Source organism: Equus przewalskii, chromosome 4 (assembly GCF_037783145.1).
Source record: "Equus przewalskii isolate Varuska chromosome 4, EquPr2, whole genome shotgun sequence".
NCBI classification, from domain to species: Eukaryota; Metazoa; Chordata; class Mammalia; order Perissodactyla; family Equidae; genus Equus; species Equus przewalskii.
In genome coordinates, this window is record NC_091834.1 from 24,936,497 (window position 1) to 24,949,733 (window position 13,237).

At 44.0% G+C, this 13,237-nt stretch overlaps 1 protein-coding gene and 1 pseudogene across 5 annotated transcripts in view; both read left to right on the forward strand.

The window, feature by feature from the left end:
- The first annotated feature begins 304 nt into the window (after window positions 1–304).
- LOC103541946 (CDGSH iron-sulfur domain-containing protein 1 pseudogene) lies at window positions 305–565 on the forward strand (annotated as a pseudogene).
- A 2,982-nt stretch (window positions 566–3,547) lies between these two features.
- LANCL2 (LanC like glutathione S-transferase 2) overlaps window positions 3,548–13,237 on the forward strand; it is a 98,054-nt gene continuing 88,364 nt past the window's right edge. The window contains exons 1-2 of one of the 5 annotated variants that reach the window (XM_070617279.1): window positions 4,665–5,256; window positions 5,520–5,675. Coding sequence is in view for 1 of the 5 variants with exons in the window: in XM_070617277.1 (XP_070473378.1) it covers window positions 4,360–4,563 (204 nt within the window). In the remaining 4 variants the exon portion in view is untranslated. Of the gene's footprint in view, window positions 4,564–4,664; window positions 5,676–13,237 lie in introns of those variants that run through there. The other 4 variants (XM_070617277.1, XM_070617280.1, XM_070617278.1 and 1 more) reach the window with 4 other exon arrangements.

The window sequence follows — 13,237 nt, forward strand, 5'->3', positions numbered from 1 at the left end:
TAACATAAACAACATATTTTTATGAAAGATAACTATTTTCAAAACGAAAATAATATCTGTCAGAAAAATGGCATTTTTTTATATTTTTGCAACTCTCTTTACACTTGGCTAATAAAAGACAGCTGAACTCTCTCATCTCCTCCTTTATTTAATCTGCTATGACATCATATATCATGTTGCCTTTGGGAAATCCCACTATACACTCATGAGAAAAAGGCAAATAATCACTCCTCGTGCACCTTGACTCCAGCTGTCTACGCAAGCCCTCTTGTACTCAGTGTCCTGTGCATATGCCTTGCAAGCAATGGGTCTGACCTCCAGATTACCAGTTGAAAGGATCTCAGCAGTTACCATTGCTGCTGGGACAGCTGCAATTGCTTATCAAGCTTACAAAAGATTTTATGTTAAAGATCATCGCAGGAAATCTACAGTAAAACTTCACATGCAGAAAGACAACCCCAATGTGTACTGTCATTGTTGGAGGTCCAAAAAGTTCCCATTCAGTGATGGATTTCACACAAAATACAACAAAGAGATGAGGCAACATGGGACCTCTGATCATTAAGAGAAAAGAAATTTAAATGGACACTTTTGGTCCTGCACACCAATGTCATGATGTTACCTGATTGTTTAATTAGAATGACTACCACTTCTGCCTAATGTACATCCTCTGGGTTCTAGATGTGGTATATTGCAAACTACAGCTTTCATAGTCACAGCATTTGCCTTACCTGTTGAATCATCATGGTGCACATTTGCTTAAATGAAGGAAAAAAGTAAAAAGGGGAAACCACCCTCATGACCTGGGGGTTATTCTGGTCTTGTAAGGATCCATTTCTTTACATTTAAAATAATGACGTTAGAATATATTTTGTATGTTTAAGTTAATGTATTAAATTATTCTCAAAATAAAAAAAAAGAAAAACAACTTTGGCCTCACAGCTTCCCCAAAGGATCCCTGATCATACTTTGAGAACTGCTGGCTTAAGGGATCAAATTTGTCTTAAAATCAGGGCTGTATAGCATACACATTATCTGCATATGGCTTGCAGCTGGAAGAAACCATCTTATGTATCAACAGAGAAAGAGGTTGAAGCAAACCCCTCCCCTGTACCACTGGGCTAGCCTGTTTCTTTCCCAACAACCTGGACTCCCCCAGATGGATGGACAAAGTATATGGCAATCTCAGAAGGGAACGGCAGCGTAAGAGGAAGGGAGTTTGGTGGTCTGCCTACTGGAACTTCCTCTTGTACCACCCAAAGGAAAGTCCATCATAAAGGAGGCCTGGCAGCTCTGGCTAGCACAGATTGGACTAGAGGACTCACTCAGTAGCCGAGGGACACAGGCAAATTTAAAGCCTGTCAGATGACACACATGTGAAGAATAGATATAATAAAAAGAGAAATATTTAATCAAAAAGCGAACAAAACCTCAAAGCATCATGTATTTTCAATAGATGCTCCTCTACCTGACTCCCCTGCCAACATGCATGCTACCTATTAAGTTTCTCAGTCTGCTGCTCTACTCACGCTCTCAGGAAAACTGGCCTCCCACAGGAGAAGTCTCACTCCCTGGGCCCTTCCAGAGTTTCCATCCTTGAGTGGTGCCCTAGGTTTTAGCCAGCTGAACACAGATGATGCCCTCTCCCAGTTAGATTCCTTTAACAGAAAGGAGAGGCGGTTACCAGAGGGGATGGGGGTGGGAGGAGGGCGAAAAAGGGCACATTTAGGGTGACAGATGGCAACTCGACTTTTGGTGAACACGATGCAGTCTATACAGACGTTAAAATATAATGTACACCTGAAATTTATATAACATTATAAACCAATATGACTTCAGCAAAATAAATTAATTAAAAACAAAAAGAAAGGAGAGGTCAATTGTCAACTGTCAAATTGAGAGGTCAATTGTCCTCACCACTCCCAGGGATTTGTTTTGGGTGGAGATATATTTATTCCTTGTACTGTCCCCTCTTACTTGCATATATGAGTAGGGAAGGATGCCCTATCTAAGAATCTGGTTTGGCCTAAAGTAAATAAAAATTTGTAATTTCCAGGCACTGGCTAAGTTCTTGTACCACTAAAGAGTGGCCACCAGAGAAAGATGGTCCCAAGATTTGAAAGGGCAGTAGAATGGATCCTCATGCCTTCTACATTAAAAAGCCTCCTGAAGAAAGGAGAGTGAAGAAAGAACTGTTACTGCCGTGGAAAACAGTCTAAGTGAAATCTTCACTGAGGGCAGGGGACCTGCAGATCTGCCAGCATTTAGGAAAACACAATTCCTTAAATGGTGTTTATATTTTTTAGTCTTCGAAAATATTGGTTGTTCTTAGGACAAGTTTGTATTCTTGCCAACAGTTGTCCACAGGTATCCACCAGATTTTAAGAAGAATGAGAAAAACTATCTTCACTTCACACCATGGTTGAGAGAGATCAAAGGTCACCCGACTTAACATAGCAAAGCCAGCAGTGGATGTTTCTGCAGCACTTGCCTGTAGTGTCAGTCTAAACAACTCGGGCTTTGGCGGAACATCTGCTGTGGGTTATTTTGCCTAGTGAAGTCCCTGAGATAGGAGAGGGATGGCTTTTAAGGCAGGTGAGCATCAGTAGTTAAGGGACCGAATTTCCTATACCATGAAGGCATGGAAATTTGGGAGCAGCGAGGAAATGTCCCTCACTGAGAGTGGGAGAAAGATGACTCCCCAGCCGGCACTCCGGGGCACCTGGGAATGAAGCAGAAAATGAAGCATGTCCTCAACGGATGCTGCTGTACCAGACGTCCTCTTATATCAGCTGTGTTTCCTTGAACTCTGAGGATAGTTATGCCAAGTAACCCCTTGAAAGTTATTTTCTCCTACACTGTAATTTCCCAGGTCATCCTCTCAGTCGGGGTGTTTAACGTGTACAGCCTTGTGCAGCTGGAGGAGACCATAAGACAGACAGGATTGGGAAGCCAGACAAGAAGCAGGAAGGTTGATCCTTTCCTTTGCTGTACTGTGTTCCTTCATCATGTCACTTCTTATGTGACACTAATGTATACCTTGCTTGGTTCCAGGAAACTATTCCTATTCCACTATGCTGAAACTCTTTCCTTTCTGACCCACTAAGTTGGAATCCTGAGGCCAGAAATTATCTTTTGAATCTCCAGTTTGTCATCACCTAGTACCATCTGGCATTCAATCAAAATTTAAATGGAAAAAAACTGAAATAAATTTTCCTTAAGGAGAAATCATTACATCTATTTGGATCCAAATAATTAAGAAACAGTAAGAACAAAGAGTGTGAAGGTACGCATATCGTGATTATATAAATGCAAAGATTTACTTGCTTGTGTCTTTTTATTATACATGTTATGTTCCTGGGCAATTAAATTAATATTGGAAGAATCTTTCTAGTCAATTAAATATTTAGATAACTGAGTATGCTTTCACATTATCTCTTGTTACCAAACATATCAGTTTATTCAAAATAAAGGGACTGAAAAAAAAATCAAAAGAAAAAAAAAAGGCCTGTGGCTCCTCCTCCAGACACCCCCTCCGAACGGTGATGAATAGGAGGGACAGTTTCCCCCCCTCCGCACGGGAGACATTATCCTTGCAGTGTTTTAGGCTGTTTTGAAATTCTTTTCTTTAGAAGTGATTTTTTCCCTTAATATCAAAGAGCTGCTGCTGTCCCTGTGGCTAGCGCACCGGGGCCGAGGACACGGCGGCGCGGCTGGTGACCATGCAGACTAACGATGGAGCAGCCGGGGACGCGCTCTCCAGGGTCTGCAAGCCGCGCACACCTTGACTGACAGCGGATTCCTCTCCACAGGTTTCCCCGTGGGAACGTGCCCCACGCGATCGTTCGGTTTTCTTTAAAAAATCGTGGAAGGGGCTCGGCCAGCGGAGGGGCCGGGTGCGGGGGCCGCGGGAGCGCATCGAGACCCGGCTCCGGCCCTGCGGTGCGCGCGGCCGCGGACGGGCTCTGCGGGCCGGTCCCGCTCCAGGTCCCGCGGGGGAGCGGCAGCGGCAAGGGGCGGCGCGGGGCCCGAGAGCCCGCTCTGGGCCGCCTAGCGCGCGGAAGGCGCGGCCGAACGCTCCCGGAGCCCGCCGCTCCTGCCCGGGGCTCGGCGGCTCGGCGGGGTCTGGACGGGCGGGGACACCGCGTGGAGCGCACCCGCCAAGGCCAGATGTACCAGAACCCCGCTGCGACGCTCCCGCCCGCACTGAAGCCCCGCTTCGTAAAGAAAGTCCTAGCCTGTCCGCGCCGGGTCCCGAGAGAGGCGGCGGCACAGCAACGAGTGTGAACGCCGCACAGGAGGTTTGTCCCCGCCCGCGCGCCGTACCGCCGGCCCAGCAGGGCACGGCGCGCGGCCGAGATGGGCGAGACCATGTCGAAGAGACTGAAGCTGCATCTGGGCGGGGACGCAGAAATGGAAGAGCGGGCGTTTGCCAATCCCTTCCCGGACTACGAAGCCGCCGCCTCAGCGGTATTCGGCGCTGGAGCGACCGAGGAGGCAGGGTGTGCTCGCCCCCTGCCCGCCGCTGACGAGCCCGGCCTCCCTTTTCACAACGACGGGAAGGTGAGTAGGCCAGGCCTCAGGCCGCGCCACGGGGGGAGCGCCGGCGGTGGTAGCGTCCACCCGTCCGCGGTTGCGTCCGCCGGCCCGCCCCGCGGCGCGATGACGTTACCGTGCGCGCGCCGCGCTGGGTCCAGGCCTCGTGGCGGTCGCTGATTACTTGGGGAGACCTCTGCGCGTCTTCGGGTTGCGCGAGGTGTATTCGTCCCAGGCAGGCCATCCGAGGGCTGTCCCCTTCTTTTCAGTTAGCCTCTCCTCTCTGGGTGGGCGCCCCCTAGCCCCTCCTCCCTCTGAAACATAGTGACGCAGCGCTCTATTTTTGCCAGGTAGGGTGACTGTCCGGCTCCGCTGGCGGTCGGTGGGGAGGTGTATTTATGAGAGCCCTGTCGACGAAAATAATCCATAACCAATCTATAAATGAAAATTTGAGTGAGTTTATTCTGAGCTTAAATCTGAGGATTATAACCCGGGAGAGTCTTTCCACAAAGGAACAGAGCACTCCAAAGAAGTGGGGGTATAAGGGTGGTTATATACCCTCAAAGAAGGTGTTTCACAAGTGATTGAAATGTCCCTCCCACAATAGTCACAAGATTGCCCTGTCGGCATAGCACTTGATGGACACAGCAGGTCGTGGGTCTGCTATCTTGGTGGGCGGAGCAGGAGGCAAGTCTGTTGTCTCCAGCTGGGCGGTCACAGGTGAGCGCAGCAATCAGCTTCTAGCCTAAGGAAAGATACTTAATCCTTAAGGAGACGCCAACAGTGGGAGGGGGAGGGAAGTTGCACCTTTATCTCAAGGGCCTTTGCTCTTGCCATAGGGAATCTCTAAAGCAGATATACAATGCATGCTCAATGGCCTCGGTCAGGCCCTTATGGAAAGACAAGGTCAGGCCGAATTAGGTTTACACCAAATGGCTTCCTCATATATTCCAACATATCCTATTACTTGCCATTTTTGTCAGCCCTGAGCACGCCCCACATCTGGAGCTGCATACGTACCCATGGACGACCTTTTCATAGTTTTCCTGGGGCCGATCTTATCCCCTGGGCCCCTGCCCTAGGAATTTAGGGCAGGCACGGGAACAACAAAGCTGCACGGGAACAACAAAGCATTGTTGGTAAGCCGTTGGTCATCTGTCTGTGTGCCCAGGAGTCGGAAGGGCGAAATCTGAACAAACGTTAACTTGGTAGGGAAAAGTGGAAATAAAGGAGGACGTGAACATCAACATAACTGTTTTCATGTTTGGTAAAACCATACATCTACCGCCTAGGTGATGCGGGGTCGGTGAGCCGAGGAGTCGAAAGAAAGATTTCTTAGACTCTCAAGATTTGGCAGTAGTGCTCTTTTATTTAGAGAATAGTGTGGAATAGCATGGGGACAGGACCCATGGGCAGGCAGAGCTCCTGCTGCTGCCGCTGCTGCTGCCCCCACTGGCATGGGGACAGGACCCATGGGCAGGCAGAGCTGGTGCGTGGGGACAGGACCCACGGGCAGTCAGAGCTCCTGCTGCTGCCCCCGCTGGCATGGGGACAGGACCCATGGGCAGGCAGAGCTGGTGTGTGGGGACAAGACCCACGGGCAGTCAGAGCTCCTGCTGCTGCCCCCGCTGGCATGGGGACAGGTCCCATGGGCAGGCAGAGCTAGTGTGTGGGGACAAGACCCACAGGCAGTCAGAGCTCCTGCTGCTGCCCCGAGTTGAGGGTTAGGGCTAATTTTATAAGGCATGGGTACGTGACTTATTTTTACTGGAGAAAAGAAAAGATGATGTAAAAAGTCATTAAATGATTTCAGTGCAGATGGGGTCTGGTTATTGTGCGGTCATATAACTTTAGATACGAATCTGGCCATATAGATCGGTATCTAGGTGAGGATGCCCTGGGCTTCTCTCCCTGGGGCAGCCCTAATTCACACCATAAAAAAAGTCCACTGGGTCATATAGTTTGGCATGTAGGCCAGGTCACCTTGGGCTTCTCTGGCTGGGGCAGCCTTAATCCACATCATAGGTGGTTGTTTTTCCACCGATCTCGGCGTTCCAAGTCCCACTTCCCTCCCTGGCTCCCCGTGTATTTTGTGTTCCAAAAGGTGTAAGTTCGTCAGAACTAAGAAGACAGTTTTGAAAGAGCCATTGGTCTGAATATGGAATCTGAGGCAAGTGTCTCCTCTAAATCTCCCTTTCCTTAAATGTGGTTAAAAACGGAATAATTCCTAACTCACAGGGATGTCACTGATTGATTGAATTAAAGTGTATAAATTGCCTGGCAAACTGCCTAATATGGTACCTAGTAGACCCCCGATAAATGTCAGCCTCTTTTTTTCCCCCTGGAAATTCAAGTCTTATGGTTTAGAATTCATATTTCAATATTGATTTTTCTCTAGATTTCTCCTGTTTTCACATACATATCTGTTATATTTGTGACTTAGTGTTCATTCACGTTTTTTTTTTTCTTTGAGGAAGACTGGCCCTGAGCTAATATCCATGCCCATTTTCCTCTACTTTATATGTGGGATGCCTGCCACAGCGTGGCTTGGCAGGCAGTGCGTAGGTACACACTTGGGATTTGAACCGGGGCTGCCGAAGCAGAATGTGCGAACTTAACCACTGTGCCGCCGGGCTGGCTCCTTGTTCACGTTTTTTATATTATTTTTATAATAAATCTTTGGCAAGCGTTAAGAAAAAATCCATCCTTCATGCTTATTATCAGTGGCCATCTCATATAATCAAACTCCTGACCACTATTTGAGTCTCCGTGAGAACAACAAAGAGATGGAAATAGTTGTTTCATTTTCTACCTCATGGAGAATAAACACTGGTTCTGAAATTACATGTTTTTCTTTTTACCCTTTTTATCTGGTAAATGTGATTTTTGACCTCAATTATATACCAAACTGACTTATGTAACAGAAAATTAAACCACAAATAACTAGTGGGGCTTGTGATATCTGTATGCAGTTAAACAAAATAGTGGGAGTGGGGACCCATGCCAGTGGTTGTGATTAGTGGATATGCTAAAGAAAGGGGAAATGGAAATTGTGGTGTTCTTGAACATGAAAATGAGAGCACATTAAAGGGAGAGGGATTGTGATTTTAAAAGGTGGAAAAAGGGGCCAGCCTGGTGGCTAAGTGGTTAAAGTTCCACGTTTTTCACTTCCGCCGTCAGGGTTGGCAGCTTTGGATCCGGTGCAGACCTACTCCACCCACCAGCCATGCTGTAGAGGCATCCCGCAGACAAAAAATAGAGGAAGATTGGTGCAGATGTTAGCTCAGGGCTAATCTTCCTTACCAAAACAAAAAAAAAAAGATGGAAAGAATGCTTCTTAGTTATAGGAAAGTCATAAGAGAAAATAAATATTAAGTTCCGCTGTCTTCTGTATAGATACTTTACAATTGGCAGATTATTACATTTTTTAATTCTTAAAATATTATGTTAAATTGTATTTAAGATAGAAGATATCCAATTAACCATTTGTTTTGATAGACATGAAGTTTCATGAAAATGAGGATGTTATGGGTTGAATTGTGTCTCCCAAAAAGATATGTTGAAGTCGTAATCACTGGAACTTCAGAATGTGACCTTATTTGGAAATAAGGTTATGGTAGATGTAATTAGTTAAGATCATCCTGGAGTAGGGTAGGCCCTTCATCCCTTATAATTGGTATCCTTATAAGAAGAGAAGAGAGAAAGAAATGCACAGGGAGAAAGAAGATGGCATGTGATGATGGAGGCAGAGAGTAGAGTGATGGTTCTACAGGCCAAGGAATGCCAAGGATTGCCAGCAAACACTAGAAGCTAGAAGAGGTAAGGAAGGATTCTCCCCTACTGGTTTCAGAGGGTGCATGGCCCTGCCAACGACTTGATTTTGGATTTATGGCCTCCAGAACTGTGAGACTATAAATTCCTGTTTGTTTAAGCCACTCAGTTTCTTTTGGCACCCCTAGGAAACTAATAGGGAGGGCAATTTGTAAATCTCTAATTTAGGCATAGAGGGATAAGTTTTTCTTGGTGAGGTGTGCTGTCGGTGAGAAGAGATTACAGAAAATTTACCAACACAATAAAACTTTATTACAAAGTATCCTTTAAGTCATTTACTGAATCTCATTTTAGGTTAGCTGTGTATATGTGTGGTGTAATCAGTGAATCAATAAATTCTCTTCCAATTCTAAAATCAGCTCAAGTCTCCTCTGGATCATGTTTTCATAAGTAGGCTTTTGTAAACTTTTTAACAACATTGGTCCAAATATTATGAAAAGCAGTGAACCAACGTAGTAGCAGTTTTTTTAGTTATGGAAGGTATCTGAAGTAGATACTGTTGGCTACTTATCTAACAGCCGTTTCTTCCCTTCTTTTTACTTGATTTTGTGGTGGCCATGGACTTCAGGCAAAGTGAACCCAGCTCTGGGGACTGAATCATAATTAATCTAAGCCAGTGGTTCTTAAAAGTGTGCTTCTCTGACCACCAGCATCAGCTTTATCTGGTGTATCATCAGGATCCAGTCAGACACACAGTAATTTGATAGAGAAAGCTTAATATAAAGAGCTATTACTAACCGTAACAAGACTGGAGTAATGAGAGATTGTCTCATAAAAAATAAAGCAAACTCCAAAGAATATGGGACTAGCAGGTGTAAGAAGCCGGCTACTCCTAGGGCTGAGAGGGCATTCAAGGAAGAGGCCTCTGTTATTAGCTGTCTGTTGCCGTGTAGTAAATTATTCCAAAACTTAGTAGCTTAATAAATGTGTATTATCTCACATAGTTTCTAAGGGTCAAGAATCCAGTTGCAGGTTAGCTAAATGGTTCTGGCTCAGGGTCCCTCACAAGGCTGCAGTCATCTGAAGACTCAGCTGGAGCTAGAGAGGCTGCTTCCAAGCTCACTCACACAGCCATTGGCAGGCCTTACTAGCTGTTGGTTAGAGGCTTCACTTTCTTACCACGTGGGCCTTGCCATAGGCTGCCTATGACATGGCAGCCAGCATCCTCTAGAATGAGTGATCAAAGGGAGAGTGTGCTAGAGCACTGAAAATGGAAGCTGTCTTCATTTATTATGTATTCTCAGAGGTGACATACCATCACCTCTGCCATATTCTATTCATTAGAAGCAAGACAATCATTCTAACCCACACTCAAAGGGAGGGATTACACAAGAACATAAAAAGCAGGAAGTTTACAGCCCTGTAGCTAGGGCTGAGATTTCCAATTTGTTGGGGAGGGCATGGCCATAGTTCACTGGGTGACAGAGAAGTTGCGGTGATGCTGCAGCAGTGGAACTTGCTGGAGATGCACCATCTAGAATATGCAATGAGTGTTATAGTAAGTGAGAATATATAAAGTTTGTAATGGGGGCACAAGAGAAGAAAGAAGAGAGATTAATTTTGTCTACTGGCATGAAGAGTAGCAGAATGTGCTGCCCCCAAATATGCCACTTTGATATAAGAATTATTTTGAACTGATTATTTTTGAGAAACTGCAGACACAAGAGAATCTCAGAAAACAGAATAGAAGTTACTCTTTTGTAAGAGACATTTACGTTTATAAAGGAAGTCTCCATTTGTAAATGTCTCCCTGTCTGTACCAGGAAAAGAAAGATGACTGAATGTCCAGAAACTCTTACCGATGCAGAAGGCGTGGACTTAAATCTGCTTAAAAACCGTACCCTTTTTTACTCTGCTTTTCCTAGTAAGCTCCCATAACTGGCCTCTCTCACCTGCCTCTCAACATCTTTCTTTTGTCTTTAGCTGAAGATGGTATTTAAGGTGGTGGCTTGGGCAGTATTGGGAAGTTACTCAGTTTTCCTCGGTATCTCCTATGTATACACAGGAGGTATACGTGTTAATAAACTTCTTGTTTATCTTTCTCTTGTTAATCTGTGTTTTATTATTGGGGGGGAGGGGTGGAGGTGGTTAGGAGGGGTCTCAGCCAAGAAATTATAAGGTAAAAGGAAAATTATTTTTCTTTCCTTACAGTCATCAGGGAAGGCTTTTCAGATAACATGACATTTTTGTGGCCCTTTAAGGATTAAGTGGTGTTAAAAGATAAACTGAGGCATATTAAAAATTTAAGAGTTTGTTTAAGCACAAATCAATTCAATTCAGGCAGCACCAAACTGGAAGTGGTTAGGAGCTCTCTGGAGACAGGAGCCAGGGGAATGACTTACATAGAGAAAGTGCGGAAGCAAAGAAAGGAAGTTATTTGATTGGCTATAGCTTAAAGCCTAGTTGGCTGTTTGTGATTGCCTGTCCTCAGTGTTTTGATTTCATAACTTTGAGGCATTACAGGCTTAGATTTTGGTTTGCTTATATAGGCTGCCATGACATTAGAGCCACTCAGTCTGATAGCCTCCTAGTTTAATTAACAGTGGGATTTGCCAGGCTAAGAGAGAGAACTGATGAGCAAGGACTTAAGAGATACTATGTTAAGAGAATGGCAAGAAGTAAAATTTGACTGGAGAAGAGGGAGCCTGAATGACATTGGATAGTAATGAGGCTGAAAAGGTAGATTGGAGCCAATTCTGAAGGACTCAATGAGTCCTAAGGATTTGAAAACTTTTTCCACAGAAAAATGAAGATAAAGAAAACTTTCACTTGGTCTCTATAATTTTGCATAATCTTAAACTGTGGAAATGCTTTATTTTATAATTCTTTAATTTTCCATATTTTTATTTAGAAATGTATTCTTTTTCACTCCAAAATTTGGTTATCTTAATCTATCATGAAAACAGAACTTCTCAGTTGCCCAGAGAAATATTATTCTTTTTTCCTCATCAAAATGAACTAAAATGTGAGTGAGGGAGGGAATATACTTTACAACCTTTCTCCTCAAAGTGAGATTTGCGAACCAAAAACATCAGCGTTTCCTGAAAGCTTGTTAGAAATGCACCCTAGAAATTCCACCCTAGAGCTAATGAACCAGAATCTACATTTAACCAGATCCCCAGGCCAGAGGATTCATTTGCCCATTATATTGGAGGAGCAGTGCTTGTAGCTTTGTTGAATTTTCTTTTAATGTGAATTTAACCTCTAGACAATTTTCAATTCCTGATGTGGAAAGATTGACATAGAATTGTAATGGGAAGATTATGCAGGGGAGACTACAAAATATTATAAGTTAACATTTCCCATTTATTGGAAATAAACTGTGGAGTATAGAGCACTTAAGAACTTGGATAAACTGTGTTTGACTCCTACTTTTCTGTCACCTATTAGCTATAGACTTTGGGCAAGTTATTTAACCCCATTGAACTGACAAATAGAAATGGCAAGCAATAGGATATATTGGAGTATATGAGGAAGCCATTTGGTGTAAACCTAATTTGGCCTGACTTTGTTTTTCCAAAAGGGCCTGACATGGCCGTTGAGCACACGTTGTATATCTGCTTTAGACATTTACTATGGTAAGAACAAATGGCCTTAAGATAAAGGTGCAACTGCCCCCCACATTGGCATTTCCTTAAGGATAAGCATCTTTCCTTAGGCTAAGAACTGATTGCTTCACTTGCCTGTGACCACCCAGCTTGAGACAACAGACCTGCCATGTTGCTGAGTCCACTGAGACAGCAGACCTACCTGCTGTGTCCATCAATCTCTGTGCTGACAGAGCAGTCTCGTGACTATTGTGAAAGGGACATTTCAATCATATATGAAACGTCCTCTTTGGGGGTATATACCCACTCTGTACACCCCACTTCTTTGGTGCCCTTTCTTCCTTTAGGAAGAAAGGCCCTGGGCCATGGTCCTCACATTTTACCTCAGAAGAAACTCTCCTAAATTTTCATTTATAGATTGGTTATGGATTATTTTCATCAACAGAACCTTGGTTTTCTCCCTTCTCAAATGGATAATAATAGTACCTTCCTTATATTATAATATAAAATGTGATAATGAAGAATTTCTTAAAAGTTTATTTCTTCATTGGAATAGAAAAAACATTGCATACTCTTGACTTTCTCCTTCTCAAAGAAATGCTTATTCTTATCCCTTTTCTTTCTGAGTAAAATATAGTTGGAAATACAATAGTCATATGTGTATGTTCTCAGATTGCCAACAGTTCCCGGATTTCTAAATCCTATACCACATATTTTCCTCACTCTCATCATCTCTGAAATGGAGATACTAACATGCCTGCTGATGGTGATGAAGATGAAAAAGGAATAACAACCACTTGGAGATGTGGATGTTGGCAAGTCAGCTAAACTCAGCTCACAATTCGGTCAGCTCATGCTCTTCACATTTGGGCCTGAACAAAATTGAAAATTGTTGTATATCGTGATGTAGATCTTCAGAATCACATGCTTATGCTTGAAACCTTAAACAGGAGCTCTGAAGGTTTAATTCATGATTACCTAGGGCCTGCTGTAGCTCATTAGTGTTTCTCTTCTCCACTTAACTTTGCTCTTTGAGAACAGGAATCTTTTCCTGTATATGCTTGAATTATTGTTATTATTTAAATATGCCCGCACTTGATACTGAGCTGGAAACACAGTAGGAAATGTCAGCACAAATAATCCATAAACAATGTATAAGTCAAAATTGGATTGAGTTTATTATGAGCCAACCCTGAGGACTGTGTAGCCTGGGAGAGTCCTTTCACAAAGGAAGGGAACACTCCCAAGAAGTGGAGTGTACAGACTGCTTATATACCATCAAAGAGCGTGCGTCACATATGATTGGAATGTCCCTTTTACAA